Below are 18826 nucleotides of genomic sequence, written 5' to 3'. Positions count from 1 at the left end.
TACAGTCTATTATACAGTATTATTCACATGTGAATAACATAAATACGGTCTACTATACAGCATTATTCACATGTGAATAATATAAATACAGTATATTATACAGCATTATTCACACGTGAATACCATAAATACAGTCTATTATACAGCATTATTCACATGTGAATAATATAAATACAGTCTATTATACTGCATTATTCACATGTGAATATCATAAATACAGTCTATTATACAGTATTATTCACATGTGAATAATATAAATACAGTCTATTATACTGCATTATTCACATGTGAATATCATAAATACAGTCTATTATACAGTATTATTCACATGTGAATAACATAAATACGGTCTACTATACAGCATTATTCACATGTGAATAACATAAATACGGTCTACTATACAGCATTATTCACATGTGAATAACATAAATACAGTCTATTTTACAGTATTATTCACATGTGAATAACATAAATACAGTCTATTATACAGCATTATTCACATGTGAATATCATAAATACAGTCTATTATACAGCATTATTCACATGGGAATAACATAAATACAGTCTATTATACTGTATTATTCACATGTGAATAACATAAATACGGTCTACTATACAGCATTATTCACATGTGAATAACATAAATACAGTCTATTTTACAGTATTGTTCACATGTGAATAATATAAATACAGTCTATTATACAGCATTATTCACATGTGAATATCATAAATACAGTCTATTATACAGCATTATTCACATGGGAATAACATAAATACAGTCTATTATACAGCATTATTCACAGGTGAATATCATACATACAGTCTATTATACAGTATTATTCACATGTGAATATCATACATACAGTCTATTATACAGTATTATTCACATGTGAATAACATAAATACAGTCTATTATACAGCATTATTCACATGTGAATAACATAAATACAGTCTATTATACAGCATTATTCACAGGTGAATATCATAAATACAGTCTATTATACACTATTATTCACATGGGAATAATGTAAATACAGTCTATTATACAGTATTATTCACATGTGAATAACATAAATACAGTCTACTATACAGCATTATTCACATGGGAATAACATAAATACAGTCTATTATACAGCATTATTCACATGTGAATAATATAAATACAGTCAATTATACAGCATTATTCACATGTGAATAATGTAAATACATTATACATTTACAGTACATGTACAGTCAAAAGGAACATTTGCATTATACAGTCTGATGGCTGTCGGTATGAAGGACTTCCTTGTTGATAACAGTCCATTGTCTTGTAAAGATGTCCCTATCTTTGAAATGGTGTCTAATTCAACCTATAGGCAAGACAAGGCAAGGCAACTCTATTTATATAGCATGTTTACAACAATTTTTAAATTGGAACAAAGTGCTTTACAGATTAAAAAGCATAGAGCAACAAAAAAAAATTAACACAAAAAAACCCATAAACAATGCATAAGCTAAACAAGATAGTGCAAAAGAAATACGGTAAAAGTGCTTTAGTGCGGAGATCAGCAACCCGTGGCTCTAGAGCCGCATGTTGCTCTTTAGCGCCGCCCGAATGTGGCTCCCTGAACCTCTTTCAGAAATGTGTGACAATGGAAAATGATGAACAAAAAAATATATATATGTGTTTTAATATATTTTCTGTAGGAGAACAAACATGACACAAACCTTCCTAATTGTTAGAAATCCCACTGTTTATGTTGCACGTGATCTTTGAACTCACCGTAGTTTGTTTACATGTACAACTTTCTCCGACGCTGCCACAGAAAGACGTGTTTCATGCCACTCCTTCTTTGTCTCATTTTGTCCACCAAATGTTTTATACTGTGCGTGAATGCACAAATGTGTCCGCCCTGAGATGGGTAGGTTGTGAGTTCAAACCCCGGCCGAGTCATACCAAAGACTATAAAAATGAGAGCCATTACCTCCCTGCTTGGCACTCAGCATCAAGGGTTGGAATTGGGGGTTAAATCACCAAAAATGATTCCCGGGCGCGGCCACCGCTGCTGCACACTGCTCCCCTCACCTCCCAGGGGGTAATCAAGAGTGATGGGTCAAATGCAGAGGACAAATTTTACCACACCTAGTGTGTGTGTGTGACAATCGTTGGGACTTTAACTGTTTAGTTTACGTTGCACATGATATTTAAACTCATCGTAGTTTGTTTACATGTACAACTTTCTCCGATGCTGCCACAGAAAGACGTGTTTTATGCCACTCCTTCTTTGTCTCATTTTGTCCACCAAATATTTTATACTGTGCGTGAATGCACAAAAATGCAGTCCATGTAATATTGACTGCATTTTTCATAGTTGTTTGTGTGCCATGTTGTTCCAGACCACAGCAAACGTTACCCAGCTTGCAAAGATTGTAATAAATGTATTAAAAGAAGACAGCCTGCCGTTTCCTTAAACTTGGACACACACATCAATACCTTTGGTATGTGTAGAATAAAAATTAAAATACAACATTTATGTCAACGAAGATTTGCGTCAGCCTTTGATAGTAGGCTAATATAGCTAATATAGACACGTACATCATGTGTTGTCTTCATTATAACACTTATATAAGACTTTTAAAGTAATTTTGATGGTAGGATATTATATCGAATATAGGAGGAGCTGGGCGAAGTGACTAGGGCTTCTCTGCTTAGGCTGCTGCCCCCGCGACCCAATCCCTGATAAGCGGAAGAAGATGGATGGATGGATGAATAGACACTTACATCATGTGTTGTATTCATTATAAGACTTATATAAGACTTTTTCAGTCATTTTGATAGTAGGCTAATATAGCTAATATAGACACTTACATCATGTGTTGTATTCATTATAACACTTATATAAGACTTTTAATGTCATTTTGATAGTAGGCTAATATAGCTAATATAGACACTTACATCATGTGTTGCCTTCATTATAACACTTATATAAGACTTTTAATGTCATTTTGATAGTAGGTTAGCATAGCTAATATAGATACTTACATTATATGTTACCTTCATTATAACACTTATTTAAGTCTTTTAATTCTTTGTGGCTCCAGACAGATTTTTTTTTTTTGTATTTTAGGTCTAAAATGGCTCTTTATCATTTTGGGTTGCCGACCCCTGCTATAGTGTGTTGCTTTGCTAAGTTGTTTTCATGCATTAATTACTCATTTTTTATTTACGATGCTAAAAACAAAATGCATAACCAACTCCGCTCTAAGGTTTCTGGTTTCTAGTGTAATTTTTAATCAGAGGCAAAGGTCAGGATGAAAACAACAGGCTTAGGAAGAAACATGAGACGGTTGTTGTTTCATGTAGGGGCCCGGCGCTACGGCCATTTTAGTAGCATTGTCAGACATCAAAATAGACATTTAAATAATTTTCTGAATTTTATTTATTTCGAATTTATGGATCACTTTAACTTTGATGTGGTTGTGCCTATTAAGAATTGAATACAATAATATTATTTGATAATAAGTAAATAAAAACAAAAAAATTAAATAATACACTAATAAAGAAATTGATAAAATAAAATTAGTAATAAATTAATTGTGTTTAAAAAAAATAATTTCAAGTTAAAAGTTGATTTTCAAGACAAAAAATGATTTTCAAGGTAAAAGTTGATTTTCAAGACAAAAAAATTATTTTCAAAGTAAAAGTTGATTTTCAAGGAAAACAATGATTTTCAAAGTAAAAGTTGATTTTCAAGACAAAAAATGATTTTCAAGGTAAAAGTTGATTTTCATGAAAAAAAATTATTTTCAAGGTAAAAGTTGATTTTCAAGATAAAAAATGATTTTCAAGGAAAAAAATATTTTCAAGTAAAAGTTGATTTAAAAGAAAAAAAATGTCAAGGTAAAAGTTGATTTTCAAGACAAAAAATGATTTTCAAGGTAGAAGTTGATTTTCAAGACAAAAATTATTTTCAAGGAAAAAATTGATTTTCAAGGTAAAAGTTGATTTTCAAGACAAAAAATTATTTTCAAGGTAAAAGTTGATTTTCATGACAAAAAATTATTTTCAAGGTAAAAGTTAATTTTCAAGGTAGAAGTTGATTTCCAAGACACAAAATAGATTTTCAAGGTAAAAGTTGATTTTCAAGACAAAAAATTATTTTTAAGGAAAAAAATGATTTTCAAGGTAGAAGTCGATTTTCAAGACAAAAAATGATTTTCAAGGTAAAAGTTGATTTTCAAGACAAAAAAATTATTTTCAAAGTAAAAGTTGATTTTCAAGGAAAACAATGATTTTCAAAGTAAAAGTTGATTTTCAAGACAAAAAATGATTTTCAAGGTAAAAGTTGATTTTCATGAAAAAAAAATTATTTTCAAGGTAAAAGTTGATTTTCAAGATAAAAAATGATTTTCAAGGAAAAAAATATTTTCAAGTAAAAGTTGATTTAAAAGAAAAAAAAATGTCAAGGTAAAAGTTGATTTTCAAGACAAAAAATGATTTTCAAGGTAGAAGTTGATTTTCAAGACAAAAATTATTTTCAAGGAAAAAATTGATTTTCAAGGTAAAAGTTGATTTTCAAGACAAAAAATTATTTTCAAGGTAAAAGTTGATTTTCATGACAAAAAATTATTTTCATGACAAAAAATTATTTTCAAGGTAAAAGTTAATTTTCAAGGTAGAAGTTGATTTCCAAGACACAAAATAGATTTTCAAGGTAAAAGTTGATTTTCAAGACAAAAAATGATTTTTAAGGAAAAAAATGATTTTCAAGGTAGAAGTCGATTTTCAAGACAAAAAAGTATTTTCAAGGAAAAAATTGATTTTCAAGGTAAAAGTTGATTTTCAAGACAAAAAATGATTTTCAAGGTAAAAGTTGATTTTCAAGACAAAAATTATTTTCAAGGAAAAAAATTATTTTCAAGGTAAAAGTTGATTTTCATGACAAAAAATTACTTTCAAGGTAAAAGTCCATTTTCAAGGTAGAAGTTGATTTCCAAGACACAAAATTATTTTCAAGGGAAAAAAATAGATTTTCAAGGTAAAAGTTGATTTTCAAGACAAAAAATGATTTTTAAGTAAAAAAAAATGATTTTCAAGGTAGAAGTTGATTTTCAAGACAAAAAAGTATTTTCAAGGAAAAATTTGATTTTCAAGGTAAAAGTTGATTTTCAAGACAAAAATGATTTTCAAGGTAAAAGTTGATTTTCAAGACAAAAAAATTATTTTCAAAGTAAAAGTTGATTTTCAAGGAAAACAATGATTTTCAAAGTAAAAGTTGATTTTCAAGACAAAAAATGATTTTCAAGGTAAAAGTTGATTTTCATGAAAAAAAAATTATTTTCAAGGTAAAAGTTGATTTTCAAGATAAAAAATGATTTTCAAGGAAAAAAATATTTTCAAGTAAAAGTTGATTTAAAAGAAAAAAAAATGTCAAGGTAAAAGTTGATTTTCAAGACAAAAAATGATTTTCAAGGTAGAAGTTGATTTTCAAGACAAAAATTATTTTCAAGGAAAAAATTGATTTTCAAGGTAAAAGTTGATTTTCAAGACAAAAAATTATTTTCAAGGTAAAAGTTGATTTTCATGACAAAAAATTATTTTCATGACAAAAAATTATTTTCAAGGTAAAAGTTAATTTTCAAGGTAGAAGTTGATTTCCAAGACACAAAATAGATTTTCAAGGTAAAAGTTGATTTTCAAGACAAAAAATGATTTTTAAGGAAAAAAATGATTTTCAAGGTAGAAGTCGATTTTCAAGACAAAAAAGTATTTTCAAGGAAAAAATTGATTTTCAAGGTAAAAGTTGATTTTCAAGACAAAAAATGATTTTCAAGGTAAAAGTTGATTTTCAAGACAAAAATTATTTTCAAGGAAAAAAATTATTTTCAAGGTAAAAGTTGATTTTCATGACAAAAAATTACTTTCAAGGTAAAAGTCCATTTTCAAGGTAGAAGTTGATTTCCAAGACACAAAATTATTTTCAAGGGAAAAAAATAGATTTTCAAGGTAAAAGTTGATTTTCAAGACAAAAAATGATTTTTAAGTAAAAAAAAATGATTTTCAAGGTAGAAGTTGATTTTCAAGACAAAAAAGTATTTTCAAGGAAAAATTTGATTTTCAAGGTAAAAGTTGATTTTCAAGACAAAAATTATTTTCAAGGTAAAAGTTAATTTTCAAGGTAGAAGTTGATTTCCAAGACACAAAATTATTTTCAAGGGAAAAAAATAGATTTTCAAGGTAAAAGTTGATTTTCAAGACAAAAAATTATTTTCAAGGTAAAAGTTGATTTTCAAGGGAAAAGTTGATTTTCAAGACAAAAAAATATTTTCAAGGTAAAAGTTGATTTTCAAGACACAAAATTATTTTCAAGGGAAAAAAATAGATTTTCAAGGTAAAAGTTAATTTTCAAGACAAAAAATGATTTTCAAGGTAAAAGTTGATTTTCAAGGTAAAAGTTGATTTTCAAGACAAAAAAATATTTTCAACGTAAAAGTTGATTTTCAAGACAAAAAATTATTTTCAAGGAAAAAAATAGATTTTCAAGGTAAAAGTTAATTTTCAAGACAAAAAATGATTTTCAAGGTAAAAGTTGATTTTCAAGGTAAAAGTTGATTTTCAAGGTAAAAGTTGATTTTCAAGGTAAAAGTTGATTTTCAAGACAAAAAATTATTTTCAAGGAAAAAAATTATTTTCAAGGTAAAAGTTGATTTTCAAGACAAAAAAATGTTTTTCAAAGAAAAAAATGTTTTTCAATGTATACATAAATGTATTTGAATGCTTAATAAATGAACATTTCAAGAAACAACCATGAATGACACACAGGTTCTCATAATTTATTCATTATAAAATGTTATATCACATTACAAAAGAATTGAAATAAATAATACGGTAATAATAAGGCATGGAAGTACTAATGGCTTACAATGTCACAATAGTGCAAAGAGGCAGATCACAACTACCCAGCAGATAATCTCGTTTCAGGGTGGACATTTTGTTGACCACCTTAAAACGAAGAGAGCGCACATTGAGGTCTTCCTCCGAGATAGCGTCGAAAAAGAAATCTTCGTTGAAGATGGGATTGCGGCTCTTTCGGATGACCGTGCTGCGTTGCTTCTGGACTTTCCCCGGCACCAGCGAGAGGCTGACGCTGCAGTTAATGATCTTGGGGTCTACGGAGAGAGGGTACAGGCCCTCTGCACTGATCAGGCGCACACGCAGTCTTTGGTTGTCCGGGCAGTACTCGGATGAGAGTCTCAGGCTGCCGTCTTTCCCCACGGGCACCATTCTTTCCTTCATTACCCTCTCCCTGTGCAGGGTCAAGTCCATGGGAAAGATGGTAGGTGGTGCCAGTCTGTAGCAGCTGGGGAGGCCCTCGACTAAGCCCTCGGACGCCCTCCTCATCACGTTGGGGCTGTTGTCTGTGGAGCTGCCCTCATCTGTGGACAGAGAATTGTTCCTGGACATCATGGCCTTCCTCATGTTCCTTGACAGCAGCAGTTCGTGGCTCAGTGCCTTAAAGAGGGACGACTTGGCGGGGCACCTGGTCAGCAGGGGCGAGCTGAACGGGGACGACTCTGTGGAGGATGTGGTGTCACTGTCCATAGTGCCGAGCCAGTTGGGGCTGTGTCCTCTCGAGGTAAGCCTGGAGGACAGAGTGTTGAGGCTAAAGGACGAAGGGGAAGACGGTGGGGGTGGGTTGGCTCTGGAGCACGTCGCGGATCGACTCCTGGGAAGCAGCAAGGGAGAGGAGCCTGGGTCGGCATGGAAGAGGGACTCCTTTCTCCGGGTGTGTGGGCTCTCTAGTAAAGTACAAAACCCGTAGCAGGTCTGAGCTTTGGCCATATGAGGGAGGGACAAGGCGGCCTGGCTGTGGGGGTCCGCGTTGGTGGTCTCCTCGTCACTGCAGCCCTCATCAACGCTCTCCACCTGTATGATGTGCGAATTCCTAGGCTCGTGCCGTGTCACCTCCACATCGGGCTTCTCGTAGGCGATCAGTTTCACCAGACGGGAAGCTCGGTCCGTGTTCTTCATCTCCTGCAAGGACGGGATGGTCGGAGGGATGCAGAACTCTGGGATGTTGTCAGGGGTGATGACATTCGGGAAGAGGGAAATCCTTTTGGGTTTGTCCGATTTGTCCCCGAACATAATGTCTCCGATCTTGAAGCTGAATTCGGTTGATGAGACTGGCAGAATGGAGTTCTCCATTGACACGCGGATCTTCTCCACAACCCACATAGATGTGCTGACAGAATTCAGGAAACTCTCTGCAGTTACAAAAGCACATTTGTCAGCAGTCATATCAAACAGACCGAAAAATGTCTGAAATCCAAAAGGTCGACCTTACCTCGTCCTATTAAGATATCCAACAAGTCTTCTCGGACAGCGCTGGCTGAAAGCTCCGGCTGAAAGGTCAAAGTGCAGTAAAGAAAATGAGAAGTCTCTTTCGGACAACAGACCTCAGCTCAGTCTTGTCGAGACCAGAACATCTGGGTCTGTTTGAGGGACGCAGGCAGGTTAAATCAAACAGGAAACCAGTGACTAGAACACACACCCCCTGCACTCTTCTAGATTGACCCTCCCTCGCTCTCTCTCTCGCTCTTCGGCCCCCGGTTGCCGTGGAAACACCTCCTGAAAGCACAACAGAGCTCAAAACTCATGCCTTGTAGTTTCCCCCAAAATGCATTTTTTGCATTAACCCAAGACCATATTAAGACAAAGTGTTTGGACACGTTTAAGTAGTCCGGACTTTGGAAAGCCTATACTGTGTATGATGTAACCAGAAGCTGTGCAGTTTGACACGACTACAAACAACTACAAATAAGTGGTGCCAACTAATAACAGTTCAGGTACAGTAAAAACCCCATAAGAATATAAATTAGTCATTCCGAGATTTTATCTTACCTTTATCCTGAAAAGTTCAAACCTGCATCAAAGGATGAATAGTGATTGGCATATATGTGGTTCTAGTGGTTGTTACTTCTACAGTCATTAAGATTTATTGGCAATACTGCCCTCTGGTGGTGGGATAAATACCCGCCGTTTTAAACTGAATATCACCAGTCAGAGTCGTGCAGATTTAAGTGCAAATTAAGGCCCCGGGGCCGCATGCGATGTTTTCAAATGACCTTAAGTCTTGAACTATACAAAGTATTTCAATGGTCGGAATCTGCGCTTTTGCATGATATACTAGTTACTATGGTTATCTAATTAGTTACTATGGTCATCTAATTAGTTACTATGGTAATCTAATTAGTTACTATGGTCATCTAATTAGTTACTATGGTCATCTAATTAGTTACTATGGTCGTCTAAGTCACAGCAGCTCAGACGAGGCACCGAGCAGTGTGGGTGGGGAGCGTTTCCACAGAGTGTTTCCAGAGCCTGAAATGTGGGTGTCAGGGACAGACGTGGACGGAGATTTTCACAACAAAGTTCTAAAGCTTAGTGATGTATCAGATTGTTCATATTTTGCTGTGTTTGTTGCATTTTGTTGCGTTTCGCTTGACTGTAAAATATGTGGATGGAGAGGGTAGGTGACGTTCATCTGTTGTCAATATTCAGTGTTTTATCCTTCATAGTAAATATTGTAAATCCCACATTCTTTATTTTTTTGGGTGTTTCATTCAGTAAATAAATGTAAAATTCCATTTGGTTTTTTAAGTGGTTTGTCATAATGTTTTTAGCTTTCAATCAGACATTATTGTGAGTTTTTGTATTAGTGTTCCTAAAAATAGATATACCGGCCCCCAGACACTTTTTTTTTTCTCTAAATTTGGCCCCCGAGTAAAAATAATTGCCCAGGCCTGGAGTAGTGTATAGAGCACATGTGGCAAACTCAAGGCCCCGGGGGCCAGATCTGGCCCGTCATATAATTTTATATGGCCCGCGAATATACATCAATAAAGTACGTTATCTTTGTTTGTTTTTTCCATTTTGACAAAACAAAAATATGTATTGCATTAAACTGTATACCTTTTAAACTTTAGTAGTATCAAATGGTGCAACAAATATTGTACTATATATTTTTAAATATCTGATTGACTTATTATTTCAAAGTTATCCATCAAATTGTGCACTGTAAAAATGACAATAGATTTTACATGGAAAAAAATATATATGTTTTTAAAGTATATTACTGTAAATTATACAGTGTGTTTTTTACAATTAATTATGGTAAATGGAAAAACAGTACCTCTGTTTTTTAATGAGAAAGAGAAGGTATCATGGTTGCTGGAATTTTACTCTAAAATGTACTGTAATTGCTGTAAAAAAAAAAAAAAAAAAAGGTTTTTTTACAGCATATTACTGTAAGTTGAAAAAGCTTAATACCCCTTTTTTTTTTTTTTATGGTAAAATTCTTTGGACTGAGCCAAATTTTAGTTTTACCATAAAATCCACAATTTTTACGGTGTGTACCAAAAGCACCACATTTTTTTTAACAGTAAAAAAACTACCAACTCATTTGTTGGAAAAAATAAATAATAAAAATTAAATAATATGCTGTAAAAAAAAAAAAAAAAAAAAAAAAAGACACTATAAACTTTACAGTAAAATTCTGGTGACTGAGTTGCCAGGTTTTTTTTTTTACTGTAAAATGTACAGATTTGTCTACAATGTACTTCAAATATATACAATTATCAAATGCATAGGCAAATTCATATATTATTCGTACTGTAAGTGGAAAAACTGTACCACATTTTTTTCACGGTAAAAATCTGGCAGCTAAATTGACAAAATATTTTTTTAAATGACAGCACATTTTACAGTAAAATTCCGGCGACTATGATACCTTCTTTCTCTCGTAAAAAAAAAACAGTTGTACTGTTTTTCCATTTACCGTAATATGTTGTAAAAAAAAAAAAAAAAAAAAACCACTGTAAATTTTACAGTAAAATTCCATCAAACATACCTTTTTTGTCATAAAAAACAATAGTATTGTTTTTCCATTTTTTTTTTTTTTTTTTTATTTTTTTTTAAACACTACATTTTACAGTAAAATTTGACTAAGTTTTAAAGCACCAGTTCCATTGGCAGCAAAACAGGCCCAGAGCATAATACTACCACCACCATGCTTGACGGTAGGGTGGTGTTCCTGGGATTAAAGGCCTCACCTTTTCTCCTCCAAACATATTGCTGGGTATTGTGGCCAAACAGGTCAATTTTTGTTTCATCTGACCACAGAATTTTCGTCCAGAAGGTCTTATCTTTGTCCATGTGATGTCAGATGAAACAAAAATGTAACTATTTGGCCACAATACCCAGCAATATGTTTGGAGGAGAAAAGGTGGGTCCTTTAATCCCAGGAACACTACGCCTACCGTCAAGCATGGTGGTGGTAGTATTATGTTCTGGGCCTATTTTGCTGCCAATGGAACTGGTGCTTTAAATGGGACAATGAAAAAGGAGGATTACCTCCAAATTCGGTCCTAAATGCAATTTGGTGCGAATAAAAATGTCAAAAGATGATTTTTCCATTACAAGAGAGGATAACCAACACCTGCCTTTTAAGACTTAAGCAAGTCAACAAGGTTTTGCAGTGCAAGCAAGGCAAGCGAGTTGCTACGTCATTAAGGTGTAATGTCCACACAGATCCACCACTGACTTGAGAAATGTTTTCATTACACTCTGCTAGGAATAAGATTTATTTACGGCAATCATGTGCGGAACACGGCACTAGTGTTCTTAATGTGGGCTTTCTAATAGTTTTACCATTGCGGATAGATATACAATTATACAAGAGTTCTAAACAAATCCGACGTAACAAAACAATTTGTTCCTGTCCCTGTCCCTGCGTGTTTGAAAAGTACATGAGGCATTGAACGCACCTTTTGTTTGATGTTCTCATCCGTCAGAAAGTTGATACCGCCACACACACACACACACACACACACACACACACACACCAAAACGTGGAGTCAGCACAGGGCAAGGTTCAAGTGGATAAAGGTGGTTGTGACTGGCAACCAAACACTAAAGTACGGAGTATAGTTCGTATAACTCAGTACCAGGAAAGTGGGGGAAATTCTTAGAAATGTTTTCCAAGATGTTGAAGGTCATCAGTAAGTCAAGCATGCATTTGCAGTCCTCTCAAGAGTTTGTGCACTGAAAGGATTTGTGTCCAAAAGAAACAATGAAAAAAATAATTTGGCCATTTACCGTATCGCTCTTTTTGTTTCCAGCAGGGGTCGGCAACCAAGCATGCTGAAAGAGCCATATTGGACCAAAAATACAAAAAGCCGCAAAAAATAACACTTATGTAAGTGTTATAATGAAGCCAACACATTAAGTAAGTGTCTCAGAGGGTGAGATAACTCCTGGAAATGACCAAAGGTATAGATGTGTGTGTCCAAGTTAAAGGAAAGAACAGGCTGTCTTCTTCTAATGGGTTTATTACAATCTTTTGCTGTGGTCTGGAACAACATGGCGCACAAACTACTATCAGAATTTTAGCCAATATTACATGCAGATAATGTGTCATGCAAATATAAATGAAATACACAAGAGGACACAAGTAAAGGAAATTAAATGAGCTCAAATATACCGACAAACGAGGCATAAAGATGCAATTTGTACATACAGCTAGCCTAAATAGCATGTTAGCGTCGGTTATTAGCACTCCACGCGAGTCAACAACATCAACAAAGTTCACCTTTGTGTATTCACGCACAGCTTAAAACGTTTGGTGGACAAAATGAGGCAAAGAAGGGGTGGCATAAAACGCGTCTTTCTGTGGCAGCGTCGGAGAAAGTTGTACATGTAAAAAAACTGCGGTGGGTTCAAGGACAGATGAAATTGGTAGGACAAAACGTCGCTGGCCAAATAGTGTCATCAGTGAAGCATACACACAAACATATTAAACAGCGGGCTTTTCGACATTTAGGAAGGTTTGAGTCATGTGTGTACTCCTACAGCAAAACTATATTCCCCCCCACCCCCGTCTTTTTCCATTTTTATAGATTTTTGAAAAGGCTCCAAGAAGCCACTAGGGCGTTGCTAAAGAGCCGCACGCGGCTCGAGGGCCACAGGTTTCCGACCCTCGGTTTAGATCATGCTCGGACGGACTAACTTCATTCTAGACTGGTCATCTGTCAGTCACAGGGAATGTGAAGAATGCCAACTGCATGGATGTGTACCACTACTGCACTGGATGTGTACCACTACTGAATGGATGTGTACCACTACTGCACTGTATGTGTTTCACTACTGCATGGATGTGTACCACTACTGCACTGGAGTAGTACCACTACTGCACTGGATGTGTACCACTACTGCACTGTATGTGTACCACTACTGCACTGGAGTAGTACCACTACTGCACTGGATGTGTACCACTACTCTACTGGATGTGTGCCACTACTGCACTGGATGTGTACCACTACTGCACTGGATGTGTACCACTACTGAATGGATGTGTACCACTACTGCACTGTATGTGTTTCACTACTGCATGGATGTGTACCACTACTGCACTGGAGTAGTACCACTACTGCACTGGATGTGTACCACTACTCTACCGGATGTGTGCCACTACTGCACTGGATGTGTGCCACTATTGCACTGGATGTGTACCACTACTGAATGGATGTGTACCACTACTGCACTGTATGTGTTTCACTACTGCATGGATGTGTACCACTACTGCACTGGAGATGTACCACTACTGTACTGGATGTATACCACTACTGTACTGGATGTGTGCCACTACTGCACTGGATGTGTACCACTACTGCATGGATGCATACCACTACTGCACTATATGTGTACCACTATTGCGTGGATGTGTACCACTACTGCATGGATGTGTACCACTACTGAATGGATGTGTAGCACTACTGCACTATATGTGTACCACTACTGCATGGATGTGTACCACTACTGCATTGGATGTGTACCACTACTGAATGGATGTGTAGCACTACTGCACTGTATGTGTACCACTACTGCATGGATGTGTACCACTACTGAATGGATGTGTACCACTACTGCACTGGATGTGTACCACTACTGCACTGTATGTGTACCACTACTGCATGGATGTGTACCACTACTGAATGGATGTGTACCACTACTGCACTGGATGTGTACCACTACTGCACTGTATGTGTACCACTATTGCACTACAGCTATTTAACATAAAATGTGAAAGTAATATATCATACAAAGTCATAATATTAAAGTGAGATATGTCAAGTCTTTATTTGTCATCATTTGAATGATCACGGCTTACAGTTTTCACAAAAAACCCAACATTTTCTTAGATCTCTAATTCCAGGTTGTCATGAGTTGTAAGCCATAGTCATCAAAGTTATATCAAGAAAAGGTTTGAAGTATCTTGAGTTGCATGTCACGTCACCTTGTACATCGACTTGTTGGACTAAACGATCCTTTGCACAATATTCAAATTGTTTGAGTTTCACCTGTTTTACATGCAACATAAATACATTTTTTGCATGAGATAAACAGTAGAAAAGAAAAGAAAATCTGTAGATTTCACAGTAAAAACAACTGGCATTTGACCATAAAATATTTGGTGTTTTTTTTTTTTAGACCGAATTACTTTAAATTGATTTGCCACTGTTATTTTTACGGTAAAATTCTGGCAACTTCTTTTACTCTAAAAAGTTGTAGTTTTTACAGTGCAAAATGTAATTTGGAAAACTACACCACTTTTATTTTGAAGTAAAGTTCTGGCGACTGAGCTGCCTTTCGTCTACTGTAAAATCTACTGACTTTTTCTTGCAGTGTAAACGTCAACTACTGTACTTGGTTGTACCTTAAAGCAAAATGTACACTGAAATACTGAAACATACTTTATACAGTACAGGCCACACCTTCTCATTCAATCTTTATTTTCATGACTATTTACATTGTAGATTGTCACATCAAAACTATGAATGAACACATGTGGAGTTATGTACTTAACAAAAAAAGGTGAAATAACTTTACATTGAGCAAACAACCTCAAAGTGCTACAGTGTATTAAAAAAAAAAAAAAAAAAAAAAAGTGGAGGTGGAGGTGGAGGTGGGAGGGGCCTATATCCCTGCAGGTGCATGTCTTTGCAGGTGCATGTCTTTAATAATAATAATAATAACAATTGATTTTTTTTGTAAAAAGCACTTTACATTGAGCAAACAACCTCAAAGTGCTACAGTGTATTAAAAAATAATAATAATTTTAAAAAAAAATAAAAAAGAAAAAAAAAGGTGGAGGTGGAGGTGGGAGGGGCCTATATCCCCGCAGGTCCATACTTTGGAGGTGGGAGGGGCCTATATCCCCGCAGGTGCATGTCTTTAATAATAATAATAATAGCAATTGATTTTATTTGTAAAAAGCACTTTACATTGAGCAAACAACCTCAAAGTGCTACAGTGTATTAAGAAATAATAATAATTTAAAAAAAATAATTTAAAAAATAAAAAGGTAGAAGCGGAGGTGAGAGGTGCCTATATCCCCGCAGGTGCATGTCTTTAATGATAATAATAATAATAATTGATTTTATTTGTAAAAAGCACTTTACATTGAGCAAACAACCTCAAAGTGCTACAGTGTATTAAAAAATAATATTAATATGAAAAAAAAAAAAATAATAAATAAATAAATAGGTGGAGGTGGAGGTGGGAAGGGCCTATATCCCCGCAGGTGCATGTCTTTAGAGGTGGGAGGGGCCTATATCCCCGCAGGTGCATGTCTTTAATAATAATAATAATAATGATTGATTTTATTTGTAAAAAGCACTTTACATTGAGCAAACAACCTCAAAGTGCTACAGTGTATTAAAAAATAATAATAATTAATAAATAATAATAAAAAAAATAAAAAGGTGGAGGTGGAGGTGGGAGGGGCCTATATCCCCGCAGGTGCATGTCTTTGATAATAATAATAATTGATTTTATTTGTAAAAAGCACTTTACATTGAGCAAACAACCTCAAAGTGCTACAGTGTATTAAAAAATAATAGTAATATAAAAAAAATTTTTTTTTTAAATAAATAAAAAGGTGGAGGTGGAGGTGGGAAGGGCCTATATCCCCGCAGGTGCATGTCTTTAGAGGTGGGAGGGGCCTATATCCCCGCAGGTGCATGTCTTTAATAATAATAATAATAATAATAATAATTGATTTTATTTGTAAAAAGCACTTTACATTGAGCAAACAACATCAAAGTGCTACAGTGTATTAAAAAATAAAAATAATTAAAAAAAAAAAAAATAATAAGGTGGAGGTGGAGGTGGGAGGGGCCTATATCCCTGCAGGTGCATGTCTTTATTAATAATAATAATAATGATTGATTTTATTTGTAAAAATCACTTTACATTGAGCAAACAACCTCAAAGTGCTACAGTGTATTAAAAAATAATAATAATTAAAAGAAAGAAAAATAAATAAATAAATAAAAGGTGGAGGTGGAGGTGGGAGGGGCCGTTATCCCTGCAGGTGCATGTCTTTAATAATAATAATACTAATATTTTATTTTATTTCTTTGTAAAAAGCACTTTACATTGAGCAAACAACCTCAAAGTGCTACAGTGTATTAAAAAAAAAAAAAAAAATTTAAAAAAAGAAAAAAGAAAAAAGGTGGAGGTGGAGGTGGAGGTGGGAGGGGCCTTTATCACTGCAGGTGCATGTCTTTAATAATAATAATAATAATAATTTATTTTATTTCTTTGTAAAAAGCACTTACATAGAGCAAACAACCTCAAAGTGCTACAGTGTATTAAAAAATAATAAAAAAAAATTTTTTAATAAAACAAAACAAAAAAAGGTGGAGGTGGAGGTGGGAGGGGCCTTTATCCTCGCAGGTGCATGCCTTTGGAGGTGGGAAGGGGCCTATATCCCCGCAGGTGCATGTCTTTAATAATAATAATAATAACAATTGATTTTATTTGTAAAAAAGCACTTTACACTGAACAAACAACCTCAAAGTGCTGCAGTGTATTAAAAAATAATAATAATAATTTTTTTTTTAAAAAGAACAAAAATAAAAAAGTGGAGGTGGAGGTGGGAGGGGCCTATATCCCCGCAGGTCCATACTTTGTAGGTGGGAGGGGCCTATATCCCCGCAGGTGCATGTCTTTGGAGGTGGGAGGGGCCTATATCCCCGCAGGTGCATGTCTTTGGAGGGGGGGGGGAGTACCCGGTGCGAACCCACGCCGTCACGGGTAGAACTTGGGAGTTGTGTCGGTAAAATATGAACAGGAAAAAAAAAAAAATCCAAAAAACAGGAAATTGGTGAATAGTCTGACAGCAGTACGTACACTCCTCCGTTAGGGGGCAGTATATGACCTCTTTAACAGTCCTCCCACTGAGACGTTAACTGAGAGGAGGATGTTTGACACATACATCACATTTATTCAATTGCTAACCCAGATTAAAACCACTCATTTGTAAATCAACCATTGTATTAAAGAACATAGAATTATGGATTTCAAACCCCCCCTGTGGTGACCAAACTGGTTTATGTCCCGCATGAAGTCGCCATCGCGTATTTGTGTATATAGTCACTCTTTTGACAGGTGCCATTTAATTTAATTTTTTTTTACATTGAACGTGAACGCATCATGTGAGTCGACGCCGATATTACCGTGAATGACGATCACTTTAGCAGGAAATCACAATGAGACGCAAAGTGCTTCTCTTCCTCATCCTTCCGTGTGTGGATGGATGAGGAGGGGCTTGATGATGATGTGTGTGTGTGAGTGTGAGTGTGTGTGTGTGTGATACGTGAGTGTGTGTGATGTGTGTGTGTGTGTGTGTCGTGTCGCCGACATCCAAGTAACATCTCGCATGCTTCCAAGGAGACGCTGACAAGAGCAGGTAAGATCTCACCTTTTATTCCGCGCACGGACGTTCCATCTCCCCCCGTTCGCGCACGGACGTTCCATCTCCCCCCCCGCCGACCCCCCCACGCTCCGCGGGCTTTTAACGGCTCACTTCCCCGCTTCTTTTCGAGCATCGCTCCGTGTAGAAATCCGGCGGTATTTTGCGGACCGCCCGTCATTCGACAGCGACTCTTTAAAGATGAATATTTGAAATCGACCTACTTGTTTTGTCGGCGCCTCGATCCGCCCTCGACGTGACGGCTTTGCCGCCTCAGCATCCTCGCAGAGAGAAATGTGCCGTGGTTTACTAACTTGGACTTGACCTGGATGCCGGCTGGCGGCGGTGGATGTGGATTGTGGATGTGGATGTGGTGGGCGTGCCTGCGTGGCCCTGCGAGAATGGGAGTCGAAAACCTGCTTTGTGGGCTCAAGTTTGGAAGGACCGGGTCAAAGGTTCATGCTGGTATCATCTGCACCGTTAACTACCTTGTTGGTGCGTGTTGGGATGATGATACTGGGTGATAACAGTGATGCTGTGTGATATTCATGATGTTGTGTGATATCCGTGATACTGTGTGATATTCATGATGCTGTGTGATATCATGATACTGTGTGATATTCATGAAACTGTGTGATACACATGATATTGTGTGATATGCATAATACTGTGTGATATTCATGACACTGTGTGATATGCATGATACTGTGTGATATTCATGATATTGTGTGATATGCATGATACTGTGTAATACTCATGACACTGTGTGATATGCATGATACTGTGTGATATCCATGATACTGTGTGATATGCATGATATTCATGATACTGTGTGATATGCATGATACTGTGTGATATTCATGACACTGTGTGATGTGGATGATACTGTGTGATATTCATGATATTGTGTGGTATGCATGATACTGTGTGATATTCATGACACTGTGTGATGTGGATGATACTGTGTGATATTCATGATATTGTGTGATATGCATGATACTGTGTGATATGCATGATTCTGTGTGATA

General features: G+C 35.7%; 2 protein-coding genes across 2 annotated transcripts in view; one reads left to right on the top strand and one right to left on the bottom strand.

Moving 5' to 3' along the window:
- Positions 1 to 6807: 6807 nt before the first annotated feature.
- On the bottom strand, positions 6808 to 18128 carry c2cd4a (C2 calcium dependent domain containing 4A). The gene is made up of 4 exons (XM_061970381.2): positions 18023 to 18128; positions 8535 to 8611; positions 8328 to 8385; positions 6808 to 8247 (listed from the first exon to the last, which is right to left on the bottom strand). Exon 4 carries the CDS (start codon positions 8216 to 8218, stop codon positions 6902 to 6904), a length of 1317 nt encoding a protein of 438 aa, XP_061826365.2. The 5' UTR covers positions 8219 to 8247; positions 8328 to 8385; positions 8535 to 8611; positions 18023 to 18128; the 3' UTR covers positions 6808 to 6901.
- tln2b (talin 2b) overlaps positions 17598 to 18826 on the top strand; it is a 415773-nt gene continuing 414544 nt past the window's right edge. The window contains exon 1 of the mRNA XM_072913901.1: positions 17598 to 17795. The gene's annotated coding sequence lies outside the window, so the exon portion shown is untranslated. The remainder of the gene's footprint in view (positions 17796 to 18826) is intronic.

The sequence above is a fragment of the Nerophis lumbriciformis genome, linkage group LG10, assembly GCF_033978685.3.
Source record: "Nerophis lumbriciformis linkage group LG10, RoL_Nlum_v2.1, whole genome shotgun sequence".
Taxonomy (NCBI): Eukaryota; Metazoa; Chordata; class Actinopteri; order Syngnathiformes; family Syngnathidae; genus Nerophis; species Nerophis lumbriciformis.
Note: the sequence above shows the minus strand (reverse complement) of the source record. Positions and strands in the feature narration are given on the sequence as shown.